General features: G+C 42.6%; 1 protein-coding gene across 14 annotated transcripts in view; it reads left to right on the plus strand.

Moving 5' to 3' along the window:
• Positions 1-18,173, plus strand: part of LOC137371289 (spermatogenesis-associated protein 13-like) — a 413,876-nt gene that overhangs the window by 279,104 nt on the left and 116,599 nt on the right. For 7 of the 14 annotated variants that reach the window (XM_068033612.1, XM_068033614.1, XM_068033620.1 and 4 more), the window contains one exon: positions 11,947-13,761. The exons of 1 other annotated variant lie outside the window; for it this stretch is intronic. In XM_068033612.1, the coding sequence (XP_067889713.1) occupies positions 11,947-13,761 (1,815 nt within the window). The remainder of the gene's footprint in view (positions 1-11,946; positions 13,762-18,173) is intronic. 6 more of the 14 variants (XM_068033615.1, XM_068033617.1, XM_068033618.1 and 3 more) reach the window with 2 other exon arrangements.

The raw sequence follows: 18,173 nt of genomic DNA on the forward strand, positions 1-18,173 counted from the left end.
AACTGTCTGATTTCATTCCTTTTTGACTTTGTAGCAGTTAGGTACAATTGAGTGGCTTACTAGGCCATTTCAGAGGGCATTTAAGAGTTATCCACATTGCTTGGGTCTGGAGTCACCGTAATTTTATTGTTTTGTAAATAAAATGAGATATCAAGCACCCATGACTTTCTGAGACCGAAGTAGTAGAGAATATGCTTTTGGAGTGGAAAGTAGGAAGCACAGTTTTTGTGGGACTGTAATCCTACTGTTGGAATAGGAAGGATCAAATTTTGTAGAGTAAACTCACGGAGCAGATTCATGGACACCTTTTTCTTCCTTCTTTGGCCTCCTTATCTCGAGAGACAATGGGTAAGCGCCTGGAGGTGGTCAGTGGTGTGTGCAGCAGCGCTTGGAGTGGCTATAAAGGCCAATTCTAGAGTGACAGGCTCTTCGGGCTAAGTCTCTTCGACTCGCCACACTTTAGCCCCGCCTTTATGGCTGCCCTCCAGCTCTGGCGAACGCTGGCAACTGACTCCCACGACTTGTGATCAATGTCACAGGACGTCATGTCGCGTTTGCAGACGTCTTTGAAGCGGAGACATGGACGGCCGGTGGGCCTGATACCAGTGGCGAGCTCGCTGTACAATGTGTCTTTGGGGATCCTGCCATCTTCCATGCAGCTCACATGGCCAAGCCATCTCAAGCGCCGCTGACTCAGTAGTGTGTATAAGCTGGGGATGTTGGCCGCCTCGAGGACTTCTGTGTTGGAGATACGGTCCTGCCACCTGATGCCAAGTATTCTCCGGAGGCAGCGAAGATGGAATGAATTGAGACGTCGCTCTTGGCTGACATATGTTGTCCAGGCCTCGCTGCCATAGAGCAAGGTACTGAGGACACAGGCTTGATACACTCGGACTTTTGTGTTCCGTGTCAGTGCGCCATTTTCCCACACTCTCTTGGCCAGTCTGGACATAGCAGTGGAAGCCTTACCCATGCGCTTGTTGATTTCTGCATCTAGAGACAGGTTACTGGTGATAGTTGAGCCTAGGTAGGTGAACTCTTGAACCACTTCCAGAGCGTGGTCGCCAATATTGATGGATGGAGCATTTCTGACATCCTGCCCCATGATGTTCGTTTCCTTGAGGCTGATGGTTAGGCCAAATTCATTGCAGGCAGCCGCAAACCTTTCGATGAGACTCTGCAGACACTCTTCAGTGTGAGATGTTAAAGCAGCATCGTCAGCAAAGAGGAGTTCCCTGATGAGGACTTTCCGTACTTTGGTCTTCGCTCTTAGACGGGCAAAGTTGAACAACCTGCCCCCTGATCTTGTGTAGAGGAAAATTCCTTCTTCAGAAGACTTGAACGCATGTGAAAGCAGCAGGGAGAAGAAAATCCCAAAGAGTGTGGGTGCGAGAACACAGCCCTGTTGCACGCCACTCAGGATAGGAAAGGGGTCTGATGAGGTGCCGCCATGTTGAATTGTGCCTTTCACATTGTCACGGAATGAGGTGATGATACTTAGTAGCTTTGGTGGACATCCAATCTTTTCTAGTAGTCTGAAGAGACCACGTCTGCTGACGAGGTCAAAGGCTTTGGTGAGATCAATGAAAGCAATGTAGAGGGGCATCTGTTGTTCGCAGCATTTCTCCTGTATCTGACGAAGGGAGCACAGCATGTCAACGGTCGATCTCTCTGCACGAAAGCCACAATGTGCCTCAGGGTAGACGCGCTCGGCCAGCATCTGGAGCCTGTTTAGAGCGACTCGAGCAAAGACTTTCCCTACTATGCTGAGCAGGGAGATTCCACGGTAGTTGTTGCAGACACCGCGGTCACCTTTGTTTTTATAGAGGGTGATGATATTGGCATCTCGCATGTCCTGAGGTACTGCTCCCTTGTCCCAGCACAGGCATAGCAGTTCATGTAGTGCTGAGAGTATAGCAGGCTTGGCACTCTTGATTATTTCAGGGGTAATGCTGTCCTTCCCAAGGGCTTTTCCACTGGCTAGAGAATCAATGGCATCACTGAGTTCCGATTTTGTTGGCTGTATGTCCAGCTCATCCATGACTGGTAGAGGCTGGGCTGCATTGAGGGCAGTTTCAGTGACAACATTTGTCACAGTTTGAGGAAGTGCTCAACCCAGCGGTCCATTTGTTTGCGTTGATCAGTGATTATGTCCCCTGATTTAGATTTGAAGGGGGCGATCTTCTTGATGGTTGGCCCAAAAGCTCTCTTAATGCCATCATACATTCCTCTGATGTTTCCAGTGTCTGAGGCCAGCTGAATATGACTGCATAGGTGTTGCCATTAGTCATTTGCGCAGCGCCTGGCTGTTCTTTGTGCAGTGCTTCTGGCTGCTTTAAGTGCCACGGATGTTAACTCGCTGGGGGCTTTCTTGTAGTTCAACAGTGCAATACGCTTAGCGGCTATGACAGGTTCCAGCTCTTCATTATGAGATTGAAACCAGTCTGCATTTCTCTTCGCACGTTTGCCGTAGGTGGTCAAAGCTGAGTCATAGATGGCATCTCTGATGTGGGCCCACTTGGTCTCAGCATCCCCTGTGGGAGTGTTTTGAAGGGCTGTTACAAGTGAATTTAGAAATTTTTGTAACAGCTGTGGATGAGAAATTCTGCTCGTGTAGATGTGCGGGTGGCCCTTCTGCTTGGAATGATCACCAATCTCTCCAGAATCCAATGCAGCAACAAAGCCACGTGCATTTATGTAATGCCTTTAACGTAGTAAAATACCCCAAGGTGCTTTAGGGTTGTTACCAAACAACATTTGCCACCAAGCCACATAGGAGATATTGACTGATGACCAAAATCAAAACCCCAACTATCTAATCTCTAGCCTTCCATTTGCCACAACAGCCACTGATTTGCTCAATTTCATTCTCACCTCCACCTTTGCCCTAGTCCCCAATAAAACTAGTACACTCACACACGCTGGCCATTCCGTCAGCACAGCTCTCATTCCTTAAGTCCGTGGGATGCAGCCTTGAAAGGATGAAGCGGACGAGTGGTTTAGCCATCCACTGCCAGATCTGGCTGGACCACTTAAAATACTATGAGATCCTGCTCTTGTCTGCTAAAAATGGATCATCCTGGAATGCAACGATAACCCCAGGCTTCTTTTCTCCACTGCAAACGGTCATCTTAAAACCACCTTCCTAATCCCCTCCACTCTCATCTCCAACCATGTGCAAAGACCTCATGGACTTCTTTGTCACTTAGATTGAGACCATCAGATGAACTGTCTCTGCCATGTCGCTCCCTCCTGCCCTAGCCCTGAATTCGCATCTTTCTTGTCCATGGTACCCACCTCCTGCTCCCTCGATCCTATTCCCACAAAACTGCTGATCACCCAACTTCTCCTCCTGTTCCCCATGTGAGCAGATATTAACTGTTCTCTCTCTTCAGGTGTTGTCCCCCTCTACTTTAAATCTGCCGTCATCACTCCTCAGAAAACCAACTCTTGACTCTACTGTCCTTGTAACTATCGTACCGTCTCCAACCTCCTTTTGTTCTCCAAATTCCTTGAATTTATTGTCGCCGTCTAAACCGGTTCCTATCTTTCCTGAAACTCCATGTTTGAATTCCTTCAATCCCGTTTCCGCCCCTGCCAAAGTACTGAAACTGCTTTTATCAAAGTCACAAATGACATCCTACATGACTGTGACAAAGGTAAACTTTCCCTCCTCGTGCTTCTCGAGCTGTTGGCAGCCATTGACAGGGTTGACCATGCCATCCTCCTCCAACACCTGTCCACTGTCTTGGGTCCGTGCTCACCTGGTTCCATTCTTTATTTATCAAATTGGAGCCATAGAATCACTCGCAAAGGCTTTGCTTCCTGCTCCTGCACTGTTATCTTTGATGTACCCCAAGGATCTATCCTTGGCCCCCTTCCATTTCTCATCTACATGCTGTCCCTCAGCTACATCATCCAAAAAAAGCACAGCATTAGTTTTCACATGTATGCTGACGAAACCCAGCTCTACCTCACTACTACCTCTCTCGACTCCTCCACTGTTGCTAAATTACCAGACTGCTGAGAACATAAGAACATAAGAAATACGAGCAGGAGTTGACCATATAGCCTGTCAAGTCTACCCTGCCATTCAATCTGATCATGGCTGATCTTGGGATTCAACTCCACTTTCCCACCCACTCTACATAACCCCTTAATTCCCTGAGAGATCAAAACTCTGTCTACCTCAGTCTTAACTATATTCAACAATGGAGCATCCACAACTCTCTGGGGTAGAGAATTCCGAAGATTCACAGCCCATTAAGCGAAGAAATTTCTCCTCAGCTCAGGCATAAATGATCAGCCCCTAATCCTGAAACTGTGCCCTGCCAGCGGAAACAACCTCTCAGTGTTGACCCTGTCGAGCCCCTTCAGAATCTTGTAAGCTTCAATGAGGTTACTTCTCATTCTTCTAAATTCCAGAGAATATAGACCCAATTTACTCTCCCTTTCATCGTAAGACAACTCTCTCAGCCCAGTGACCAATCCAGTGTACCTTTGCTGTACTACCTCCAGTGCAAGTATATCCTTCCTTAAATATAAAGACAAAAACTGCACACACTATTCCAGGTGTGGTCTCACCAAAGCCCTGTACAATTGTAGCAAGACTTCCTTATTCTTGTACTCCAATCCCCTTGTAACAAAGGCCAACAGGCCACTTGCCTCCAAATAGCTTGCTGCACCACATACTAACTTTGTGTGTTCCTTGTCCAAGTACCTCTCAGCATCAACATTTACAAGTTTCACACCTTTTAAAAAATATTCTGTTCTTCTATTCTTCTGACCAAAGTGGATAATTTCACACTTCCCCACATTATACTCCATCTACCACCTTGTTGCCCACTCACTTAACCTGTCTATATATCTCTTTGCAGCCTCTCTCTCTGTCTTCCTCCCAGCTTGCATTTCCACCTAGCTTTGTATCATCAGTAAACGTATCTACATTACTCTCTGTCTCTTCATCTAAGTCATTAATAAGGCCCCCAGCACTGATTCTTGTGACATTCCACAAGTCACAGCCTACCAACTTGAAAATGCCCCATTTGTGCCTATTGTTTGCTTCCTGTCTGTTAATCTCTCCATGCTAATATGTTATCCTCAATTCCATGAGCCCTTATCTTGCCTGTTAACCTTTTGTATGGTGCCTTTATCAAATGTCTTTTGGAAATCCAAGTATACTATATCCACTGGTTCCCCTTTATCTATCCTACTGGTTACATCCTCAACAAACTCTAATAATATCCTCAACAAGCTCTAATAAATTTGCCAAACACGATTTTCCTTTCGTAAAAACCATGTTGGCTTTGCCTGACAGTACTATCATTTTCCAAGTGCATTGTTAAGACTGCCTTAAAATTCCAGCACTTTCCCGTAACTTCTTTCTTCTTCTTCTTTGGCCTCCTTGTCTCGAGAGACAATGGGTAAGCACCTGGAGGTGGTCAGTGGTGTCAGTCGCTGCGAGGCAACTATGAAGTGACCTCTCCATGGCGCATGCCTGGGCGAATGTATGGAGGTTGAGAGTTGCCCAAGCGTCAAAACCCCCCTCTTGGCCTTTCTGGTGGGGTCCAAAGGAGTGCAGAGCACGACGTTTGGCACCAGTATGGCTGCAGGAACTGCCGGTCCCGTAACTGATGTCCGGTTAACTGGCTTGTTGTCCCCTGTTTTCTCTCTCATTTTTTGAAAAGCGGTGTTACGTTTGCTAACTTACAATTTGCTGGAACCATTCCAGAATCCAGGGAATTTTGGAAAATCATAGCCAGCGCATCACTATCTCTGCAACCAACTCTTTAAGAACCCTAGGATATACGCCATTAGGTCCTGGGAATTTGTTGAATTTTAGACCCTTAAGTTTCTCCAATACTTTTTCTCTACCGATATTAATTACCTCAATTTCCTCACTCTTTTTAGCCGCTAGGTTACTGTCTATTTCTGGTATGCAAGTTGTATCTTCTATTGTGAAGATTGACACACAATATTTAAATTTCTCCTGTCTTTGCTTCTAAGGGACCAAAGTTTTACTTAAGTTACTCTCTTCCTTTTCATATACTTGTAAAAACTCTTACAATCTGTCTTTTAATATTCTTACCGAGTTTAGTCTCATTCTATTTTTTCCCTTTTTATCAACTTTTTGGTGGCCCTTTGCTAGTTTCTAAAACATGCACAATCCTCAGACTTGCTACTATTCTTTGCAACGTTATAAGCTTCTTCTTTTAATCCAATACTATCCTTAACTTCCTGAGTCAGGAGTGTGATGGAATACTCTCCACCTGCCTGGATGGGTGCAGTTCCCACAACACTCGAGAAGCTCGACACCATCCAGGACAAAGCAGCCTGCTTGATTGGCACCAAATTCACAAACATTCACTCCCTCCACCACCGACGCATAGTGGCAGCAGTGTGTACCATCTACAAGATGGACTGCAGCAACGCACCAAGGCTCCTTAGCCAGAACCTTCCAAACCCATGACCTCTATCAGCTAGAGGGACAAGGGCAGCAAATGCATGGGAACGCCTGCACGTTCCCTTCCAAGTCGCACACCATCCTGACTTGGAACTATATTGCCATTCCTTCACTGTCACTGGGTCAAAATTCTGGAACTCCCTTCCTAACAGCACTGTGGTTGTACCCCACATGGACTGCAGCGGTTCATGAAGGCAGCTCACCACCACCTTCTCAAGGGCATTAGGGATGGGCAATAAATGCTGGCCTAGCCAGTGACACCCACATCCCATGAATGAATTTTTAAAAAAAAGTGAGCCACGGATGGGTCTTTCTTGCTTAGTTTTTATTTTTCAATGGAATGTATTTTTGATGAACATTTTGAATTGTTTCTTTAAATGTTTCCCACTGTTTATTTACTGCCATACCTTTTAGTACATTTACCCAATCAACCTCAGCCAGCTCTCGCCACATACCCATTTAATTAGCTTTAAGTTGAAGATTCTTGTTTATGATTGGAGTATGTCACTTTCAAACTTAACATAGAATTCAGTTATAAAAACAAGAAATGCTGGAAATACTCAGATGAAGGGTCACTGACCTGAAATGTTAACTCTGCTTCTCTCTCCACAGATGCTGCCAGACCTGCTGTGTATTTCCAGCATTTCTTGTTTTGATTTCAGATTTCCAGCACCTGCAGTATTTTGCTTTTATTATAGAATTCAGTTATATTATGTTCACTATTTCCCTGAAGATTCTTTGCTATGAGATTACTAATTAACCCTGCCTCGTTACACAACACTAGATCTAAAGTAGCTTTATCCCTAGTTGGTTCCACAATGTATTGATCCAGTCCACAAACTCGTCTTCGAGACCACCCTTGTCAATTTGATTTGTCCAGCCTATGTGAGGATTAAAATCCCCATAATTATTACATTGTCTTTGTTACAAGCTCCAATAATTTCTTCTTTAATGCACTGTCCAACGGTATAACTACTGTTGGGGAGCCTATAATCTACTCCGGCCAGTGTTTTCTGATTCTTGCTATTCCTAATCTCCACCTATTCTGATTCTACATCATGATCTCCTTTCTCACTAATGCCCTTATGTTATCCTTTGCTCTCAGAGCTACCTCTCCTCCTTTGCCTTTATGTGTGTTTTTTTGAAAAATTGGGGACCCTGGAATATTTATTTTCCAACCTTGTAACCATGTCTCTGTAATGGTGATTAGATCTAAATCATTTACGAATATAAAAAATAAGAGCAGGAGTAGACCATATGGCCCATCAAGCCTACTCCACCATTCAATACGATCATGGCTGATCTTAGGCTTCAACTCCACTTTCCCACCCGCTTGTTATATCCCTTGATTCCCTGAGAGACCGAAAATCTATCTATCCCTGTCTTAAATGTATTCAACGATGGAGCATCCACAACTGTCTGGGGTAGAGAATTCCAAAGATTCACAACCCTTTGAGTGAAGTAATTTCTCCTCATCTCAGTCCTAAATGATCTGCTCCTTATCCTGAGACTGTGCCCCCGTGTTTTAGATTCCTTGACCAGCGGAAACAATCTCTCAGCTTCTCCCCTATCCAGCCCCTTTAGCATCTTGTATGTTTCAGTGAGATTGCCTTTCATTCTTCTAAACTCCAGAGAATATAGGCCCAATTTACTCAGCTTCTCATCATAGAACAACCCCCCTCATCCCAGGGACCAATTTAGTGAATCTTCGCTATGCCGCCTCCAATGCAAGTATATCCTTTCTTAAATGTGGAGACCAAAATTGCACACAGATGTGGTCTCACCAAAACCCTGTACAACTGTAACAAGACTTCTTTATTCTTGTACCCCAGTTCCCTTGCAATAAAGGCCAGCATGCCATTTGCCTTCCTAATTTCTTTTCGTACCTGCCTGCTTACTTTCTGCATTCCTTGCACAAGCACTTCCAAGTCTCTTTGAACATCAACACTTACAAGTTTCACACCTTTTAAAAAATATTCTGCTTTTCTTTTCTTACGACAAAAGTGGATAAGTTCACGCTCCCTCTGCCATCTTGTTGCCCACTCACTTAACCTGTCTACATCTCTTTGCAGCCTCTCTTTGTCCTCCCCACAACTTACCTTTCCACCTATCTTTGTATCACCAGCAAACATAGATACATTACTTTCTTCATCTAAGTCATTAATATAGATTGTAAATAGCTGAGGCCCTAGCACTGATCCTTGTGACACTCCACTATTTACTGCCTGTCAACTTGAAAATGCCCCATTTATGTCCAGTCTTTGCTTCCTGTCCGTTAACCAATCCTCTATCTATGCTAATATATTACACCCAACTCCATGAGCCTTTATCTTGCCTATTAGCCTTTTGTGTGGCACCTTATCGAATGCCTTTTGGAAGTGCAGGTATACTACATCTCCTAGTTTCCCCTTATCTACCTACTAGTTACATCCTCAGAAAACTTTAATAAATTTGGCAAGCAGAATTTCCCTTTAGTAAAACCATGTTGTCTTGTTCTAATCACACTGTGCTTTTCTAAGTTCCTTGATAATAGATTCCAGCATTTTCCCAATGACTAATGTTGGACTAACTGGCATGTAGTTCCCTGTTTTCTCTCTCCCTCCTTTCTTGAAAAGCACTAACATTTGTCAACTTCCAATCTGATGGGGTCATTTCTGGATCTAAGGAATTCTGGAAAATCATGGCTAGCATGATTACCTTTGTTCTGTGTTTTAATTTGGACCCTAACTCCTCAAACTTTCCTACCTGGACCACAACAACTGGATCCTCCCCCTCCCACTCCAGGTTCATCACTAACCTTGAGGCGGTGTCCTTAACCCTGGCACGGACAGGCAACAACCTTTGGAGCTCCTGGTTGTGGCTGCAGAGAATAGTAACTATCCCCCTGACTATACTGCCCCCATCTCTACCACATGCCTCCTTGCTCCCCCAACTTGAATGAAATCCTGTGCCATGGCCAGCTTGCTCATCCACCCTACAGTCCTTGTTCTCGTCCACACAAGTAGCAAGCACCTTGTACCTGTTGGTCAAAGTCAAGGGCTGAGGCTCCTCCTCCAGCTACATGCTGGATCCCCATACCTGATTGACTCGCAGTCACATCCTGCTGTCCTTGACCATTGACCAACTCTAAAGCTTGTCCAATATCTAGTACTGGATGAGGAGAAATTTCCTCCGATTAAATATTGGGAAGACTCTGGACATCTTTTTCGGTCCCCATTCCAAACTCTGTTCCCGAGCTACTGATGCCATCCCTCTCCCTGGCAACAGTCTAAGATTAAGCCAATCTGTTCGCAACCTTGGTGTCACATTTGACCCAGAGTTGAGTTTCTGACCTCTCGCGCCATCTCTAAGACTGCCCTTTTCCACTTCTGTAATATCGCCTGACTTTGCCTTGTCTCAGCTTATCTGTTGAAACCCTCAATCATGGCTTTGTTATCTCTAGATGACCATTCCACTGCACTCCTAGCAGGTCTCCCACATGCTACCTCTGTAAACTTGAGGCCATTCAAACTCTGCTGCGTTTGTCTGAACTCACATCAAGTCCCGTTCCCCTATCACCCCTATGCTTTCTAGTCGAGCAATGTCTTTATTTTTTAAATTTTCATCCTTATCTTCAAATCCCTCCATGGCCTCACCACCACCCCCCCCCCCCCCCCCCCCCCCTAATCTCCTTCAGTCTCACAACCCTCCAAGATAAATGTACTCCTCTAATTCTGGCCTCTTGAGCAACTCTGATTTTAATTGCTCCACCATTGGTGGCCTCATCTTCAGTTGCCTCAGCCCCAAGCTCTGGAATACCCTCCTTACAACCTCTCCGCCTCTCCAACTCACTGTCCTCCTTTAAGACATTGCTTAAAACCTACATCTCTGACCAAGCATTTGGTCATCTGACCTAATATCTCCTTATGTGGCTTGGTGCCATATTTTGTTTGATAGTACTCCTGTGAAGGCACTGTATAAATAAAAGTTGTTAAAGGGGGAGAGATTTTGGAAGGGAATTGCAGAGCTTAGTGCCTTGGCAGCTGAAGGCAAGGACACCATTGGTGGAATGATTAAAACTGGGGATGTTTGAGGAGAAGCGCAGATATCGGAGGGTTGTAGGACTGAAGGAGATTAGAGATCAGGAGGGTGAGGTCATGGAGGGATTTAAAAACCAGGCTGAGAATTTTAAAATCAAGACTAGCAAGAAAGCAGTGCAACTCAGAGGAACGAGTGATTCATGAATGGTACTTGTTGTAAGCCAATATAAAAATAGCGTACCTCAGCACAATCTTGGTCTCTGTAGCTCACTTACTTGATGAGTAAACGTGCTAAGTCATCAATGTGTAACGATTAACTGCTTATGTGGGATGTTCAGATAGCTGGCTCCAGATATGTGGGTGCTGTACAGTGGTGGCAACCCAGAGTAAACTTGGTGGATTTATTCAGGCTGCCCATTGGGAGGACCAGTCAAATATGCTGTTGAATCCACCTGCTGAGATGTCTCAGGAGCTGGCAGCCTTAGCACTCCACTAAGTGCTGAATTAATGCAGCTATTATTGCACATTTTAAAATCTACTCTCAGACCTAGTGGGTTTCCGCCAGGTGCTCCGGTTTCTTCCCACAGCCAAAGACTTGCAGGTTGATAAGTAAATTGGCCATTGTAAATTTCCCCTAGTGTAGGTAGGTGGTAGGAGAATTGAGGGAAAGTGGTAGGGAATATGGGATTAATATAGGATTAGTATAAAATGGGTGGTTGATGGTCGGCACAGACTCTGTGGGCCGAAGGGCCTGTTTCAGTGCTGCATCTCTCTATGATTATGACTATACAGAATATCCCAACATCAGTGGAGATTATTAGAATTTTAGTCATGTATGTTTGGTGGCTCTCTGTAGAAAGTATCTGGTTTACTGAACGTCACTGAAATATAAGTTTCTGAAATCACGTGTTTAGCAACTCCAAGTCTTAATTTTCCAAAACAAAAGCAAAGTACTGCAGATGCTAGAAATCTGAAGTAAAAACAAAGTGCTAGATAATCTCAGTAGGTCAGATAACAAGTGTGGAGAGAGAGAGAGAGAGACAGACCAAGTTGATGTTTCAGGTCAATGACCATTCATCAAAACTTGAAAAAGTTATAGATGGAACAGATTTTAAGCAAGTATGGAGGCAGTGAAGTGGAATGGATGGCATGGTAAGAACAAAAGGGAAGGTCTTTGACAGGGTGAAAGCCAGGAAAGATTAAATGACAAAAGGGATCACGAGCAGGGGAACAAAGCTTAATAATTTTCCTTTTGAAGGTTTTTTTTTCAATCTTAGTGAATGTGTTTCAGGGCAGTTGGATTATGTATGTGTTAAAAACATGAAAGGCTCTCACCAATCTCATGACTGTTTGTTGTTCAATTTATTATGTTTTCTATTTCTAGTTGTACCCAAAGGAGTGCTTCTCCTTTGCCAGTGAATGTGAAAAGGTTTGTTGAATGCTTTCTTTGTTTTCTCTGTGCAGGTACTCCAGTCCAATGAAGTGCTAACCTTCCACAACATATATGAGGAGGAGAAGAAAGGGAGTGAAGCTGAGGTGAGGCCAGTTAATGAAAACATCAAGCTGATCAGTAGCCTAGATCTTTCCAGCATCTGTAGTAATGGCAACACAAAATCTCTCCATAATGGATGCGCAAATGCAGATATCTTGTTATCTGTAGATGATGCAGGTCCCAGAATGTTCCATAATTCATATCATCGGAAGACAGATAATGGTTACTGTGACCACAGTAACAACAATGAGCAGGAAATGGGAGAGAATAAATTGAGTCCTTCAAAAATCATGCATTTTTTCTCCAATCCTAGGAAGAAGACCAATTGTAACTCAGATAGTAGACCTCATTCTGTGTTACTGATGGGAAATTCTCCTACTTGGAATGCCTTGTCGTCTTTAAGGAAAATGGGTTCTTTCAAAAAACTGAAGTCCTCAGTTTTTCAAGGAATTCAAGCCAGAGAGAAAACTGAGGTTATAAATGTAGAAAATATTGAAAATGTGCACAAACATGTGCAAAATGGCTGTGCCGTACAAATGCAGAACAGCTGCTCTTACACAGGCACTTCACAGGATTTGTGTAGTTCTGTGGAGGACTTGGCTTCAGATGGCTCAGAAACTGAAGAATTTGATGAAGCCTTTTTGCGCCACACTCACCGATCACGGAGCATTAGACGGGCTTACAGGGTTGGACGGATAAATTTATTGGACTGTGATAAATCTCCAATTCAAGAGGACTCTACCAGGGTTGTGTCCCTTGGCGCCCAAGAATCAAACTTTAGTGATTCAATAGTAACAAACTGTGAAAACCACAAAACTATCTACAGGAGAAGCAAAAGCACTGACAATTTAAGCTTTTTCAAGAAAAGCTCTTTTAAAAGGAAATCAACCTCAAACCTCACAGAATTGAAAGTAGCCAATGAAAATGTAAGTCTACACTGGACAATAAGCGCTTCACCAACAGATGAAAAAGTCGATGGTAATACTGAAATGCGATCTAAACGCTGGAGGAGCCCGATCAGGGCTAAAGATTTTGACAGAATGCTAAGGCTAGTGAGTAACGTTGCAGATGTTGCAAGGAGGCGAGAGAGTCCATCAAAGGAAAATTCACTTTCATATGAACAAAGAAATGGAACTGGAGTTCGACCTAACAGCAGGCTACATGATGATTATTCTCGAAGAGTTTCTAGCAGTGCCGACAGTGAAAAACACAGATTTGCCTCACACAACTGGAACCAACTTTCTTCCATTCCTTCATCCCCAAGCTCATTCACCCCTACAAACACTCAGACTACTACTATGCACTTGGAGAAATCATTATCCTCGCCCGAGCTTAAAACCAGTAGGTCCTCCCAGTGTTTGAGTTTAGCTGTGACAAAGCCAAACAGTCAATTTACCTCCTCTCCTGTTAGTCCCTCCGTTAATGAAGTGTTCTTTGATAATTCAAATGAACCTAAAAACATCAGTCAGTTTACATTTGAAACTGAGCAGCCTAATAGTCCAGTCAGACCATCTGCTCCTAAACCTCAGAGTCCTAGCATTGAAAAAATTAAACACAATATTACTTTCTATTGTCCAAACCAACACAGTACCTTGTCACTTAGCTCTATGGACAGTGAAGGGCGAACTGAAGGAACTATATCAAAAGCTGGAAAATGTCCAGTATCATTTCAGGATCTGGTGCAAACAGTTTACTATGATGATGGTAATGAGGACAGCGGGATAAGCAGTCATTCACAACTTAGTCTGAATACAACAATTTCTGCAGTGGATGAGAAAAAGGAGGAGGTAGGATTTATGTCCTGTTTATTTTTTCTGAAAAAGTGACACTTTGTGTCTAATTTATTCAAGAGGAGCTTAGGTGGGTGTGTATACTAATGTGCCAGCCATGGCTCAATGGATAACACTCTGATCTTGGTGTCAGAAGGTTGTGAGTTCAAGTCCCACTCCAGGTCTTGAGCACAAAAATACAGCTGACACATCTTGTTATGCAGTATACATGACAATATACTAAGGAAAGTAATGATAAATATGGATAGCAAAGTGATAAATTTATTTGAGTAATATTTACAGCATGACTGCTTCTGCACTAAAGTTTTTACAGCTGTAGAATTATCAAATGTTGGGATGGGAAACTGGTGAAGTAGAGGCTTTTAGTTTAAGGTGTGGTGTGTCACGTTTCCCTGCAAAAACAGTTATTTTCATTATTCAACCAGATTGCAACTGATGATTTTATTGCTGATTAGAAATGTTAGGCAATATTTTGGTTTGGATGAGGTGGGGAAAGTAGCAATATAATTTCGGAATCTAATTTCCTAAGTGATAGATTAATACTACAAAAGCTGTTTTATTTTGATGCCAGTTTTTTGTGGGTCTACAATTCCACTGCTGGGATAAGGAATTCTGAAATAGCAACATAAATGACATGAATTGGCTCGTGTTCACTGCTTCTGAATGAAATGCCATTGTTTTCATATTATGCTAATGCCAGTCAAATGTTTCTAGTGTGGATGACTGTGTGGTTAGATAAAGCAAATGTATTTTGTGCAAAGTATTAATTAAAAGATTTGTGCATTTATTGTCAGGCATAAGAATTGCTTCATGTGCAAAGTTGTCATGATCCTTGTTGGCTTGGGTGATGGTTGGTCTCTGTAACCTTGAGCTAGGAAAGGGAAAAATTGCCTAATGTTGCTAATCCTGATTGCTATCTAATGATCTCTATTGGAATCATTGGATTAAATTCGCTGCATGGTTTCCCTGATAATTTAGCCTGCTGATAGTTACTGGCCAGACTCTCTCAGCCATTTACTGAAATGTCGAGGATTACTGGCACTGAACACATAATGCCCAACATATGTTGTTGCCTCAGGACATGAAAGAGGGAGAAATTGGGGAACAGCAAAAAGAGAGAAAGCAAACTAATAAATAAACTTAAAAACAGATAATGCTGCAAACGCTCAGCAGGCCAAGCTGCTTCAGTGGAGAGAGAAACAGAGTTAATGTTTCAAGTCGATGATCTTTCAGCAGAACTAGAAGTTAGAGATTTAACAGTTTTTAAACGCAGGTGTAGAGCCAAAGAAAAAAAAAAATAGATTAATGGCTGCCATGTGAACATGATTGAGATCACTCAAAAATCCTGTTGCTACATTTTGCAGTCTTCTGAATCCTCAGTTACAGTAGAAATCAAACAGCAAGAAAAAGACATTTTACACAAGAATGGTATAGTTAATCTGTTCAAGAGGGAATGAGTATGGGAAAAGCTAAAAGCAGCTGGTCAAACCATGAATTGTTTTATATATCAGAACATCTAACCTGGGTAAAATTTTCATCTTCACTGTGACTGATAATCAGACACTTTTCTGTCCACCTGATCAGTCCATTGATATCTTTTGCAGTCGAAAGCTTTCTTTCTCACTATCAACAACACAGTCAATGTTTGTATCATCTGTAAACTTCTTAATCATGCTCCCTACATTTATGTCTGAGTCATTGATATATACGGTGAAAAGCTAGGCATCTAATACTGAGGGATCCCAATGGAAACGGCCTGCCAATCAGAAAAACACCTGTTGACCGTTACCCTTTGCTGCCATTGAGCCAGTTTCGGATCCCACTTGGCCATTTTCCCTTGCATCCCATCTCTACACCTGCTATTACCTTTCTGACCAGTCTACCATGTGGGACCTTGTCAAAAACCTTGCTAAAATCTATGTAGACTACATCCAGTCTCCTTATTACCTCAAAAAATCAATCAAGTTAGTCGGACATGACCATCCCCTAACGAATCCATGGTGCCTACCCTTGAATAATCCATGTCTTACTAAATGACAATTTTTACTGTTTTCTAATAATTTGCCCACCACCTGGGGGGAGACGGTGGCATAGTGGTAATGTCACTGGACTAGTAATCCACAGCCCAGGTTAATGCTCTGGGGGCATGGATTTGAATCCCACTATGGCAGATGGTGAAAATTGAATTCAATTAATAATTCTGAAATTAAAAGCTCTTGACAATTGTTGTAAAAACCTATCTGGTTCACTAATGTCCTTACCTGGTCTGGCCTTCATGTGACACCAGATCCACAGCAATGTGATTGCCTCTTAAATGCCCTCTGAAATGGCCTAGCAAGCCACTCAGTTCAAGGGCAATTAGGGATGGGCAACAAATGCTGACCTAGCCAATGACGTCCACATCCTACAAATGAATAAAAGAGAAAACAAGGTTAGGCAGACGGGCCTATAGTTACTTGGTCTAATCCCCTCTCCCTTTTGAACAATGGTATATTAGCAATCCTCCGTCACCATCCCTGTAGCCAGAGAGGAATGGAAAATGATGGTCAGAGCCTCCGCTATTTCCTCCCTTGTTTCTCTTAACAGCCTAGATTTTGTCTGGGCCTGGCGATTTACCTACTTTCAAAGGCTTAACATTTCCTCGCACTGTTTGTTTCATCCATTATTTCACATTTCTCCTCCTTAACTGCAATGTCTGCATTGCCCCCATCATTTGTGATTAATGAAAACCAAAAATGCTGCAAACACTCAGCAGGTCAGGTAGCATCTCTGGAGAGAGAAACAGTTAATGTTTCCGATTGATGACATTTCATCAGAATATTAAAGGCAGATTTTGGCCAATATCTCAACTAGCAGCAGCATCTTCAACATGAAACTTGAGGTTGGTATGAGCCATGTATTTTGAATGTCAGCAAATTAAAAGCTGAAATGGTTACACCCACCCTGTGAAATCCAGTAAAGCAATTTTGCTACTGCTGGCTCAGATAACCCTTCCGCTGTGACTAGGGAAGGTACTGTTTCTGGGGTATCCCAGAAAAGGGGTTACTGTTTGCCATTTTAAACTTGCTGCCTATGTACGGTCCTTTTAAAATGGACCTGGCTGCTGTACAAACCAACCCGCAGTGTAAGTGTGGTGGTGAGCTAAACTGCAGAACCATTTTAGGAAACAATATTGCAAAATAAATATAATACCACATTATGTGCTGTGTATCAACATGGCATAAAATTAAAAATCATGCAGTATGACAGGTAAATGTATAGTTCCTCTTCAGTTCGGGTGAAGGGAGATTTAGAAATCAAAAGATAAAAGTTGAGGCAATAGAAAAGTATATGGTTGTGGGTAAAGACAAGCTGAGTGGGACAGGAAGGGACAGAAGCTTAAATGGTAATAATGCATCAGAGAGCAAGATCCGTGCAGGGAATGGTAGTAAAAAGAAATTGAAGCAACTATCTGAATGCACAGAGCATCTGGAATAAGATAGATGAACTAGTGGCACAAATAGAGATAAATGGTTTAGATCTAATCACCATTACAAAGGCATGTTTACAAGGTGACCAGGGTACACAATCTTTTGAAAAGACAGGCAGAATGGAAGAGGAGGGAAGGGTATTCCTGATAAAAGATGAAATAAGGATAATGGTGAGAAAGTATCTTGGCTTAGAAAATCATGAAGTAGAATCAGTATGGGTAGAGATTAGGAATAGCAAGACTCAGAAAACACTGATGAAGTAGTTTATATGCCCCAAAAACTAGTTATATCGTTGGACAGAGTATTAAACAAGAAATTTTTGGAGCTTGTAACAATTGTAATAATTGTAGGAGGCTTTAATCTTCATGTAGACTGGACAAATGAAATTGGAAAAGGTGGTCTAGAAGATGAGTTTGTAGAATGCTTTTGTGACAGTTTCCTGGAGCAATATGTTGTGGAACCAACTAGGGATAAAGCTACTTTAGATCTAGCATTGTGCAATGGGCAGAGTTAATAAGTAATGTCATAGTAAAAGATCCACTGGCAAAATTGAATTCCACATTAATTTTGAAAATGACACTCCAATCGCAAACAAGAATCTTAAACTTAAACAAAGCCAATTATGTAAGTATGAGGGAAGAGCTGGTAAAGGTTGATTGGGTAAATAGACTGAAAGGTATGGCAGTAAATAAACAGTGCGAAACATTTCAAATTCAAAATTTTCAACAAAAATACATTCCATTGAAAAAGAAAAACTCAGTGAGAGAGACCCATCCCTGTGTTACAATGGAGGTTAAGGATAGTTTGATTAAAAGAAGAGACTTGTAATGTTTCAAAGAATAGTAGCAAGTCTGGGAAACCAGCAAATGGCCACCAAAAAGTTGATTAAAAATAGAATGAGAGTAAACTAGCCAGGAATATAAAGATAGATTGTAAGAG

This window comes from Heterodontus francisci, chromosome 6 (assembly GCF_036365525.1).
Source record: "Heterodontus francisci isolate sHetFra1 chromosome 6, sHetFra1.hap1, whole genome shotgun sequence".
NCBI lineage: Eukaryota > Metazoa > Chordata > Chondrichthyes > Heterodontiformes > Heterodontidae > Heterodontus > Heterodontus francisci.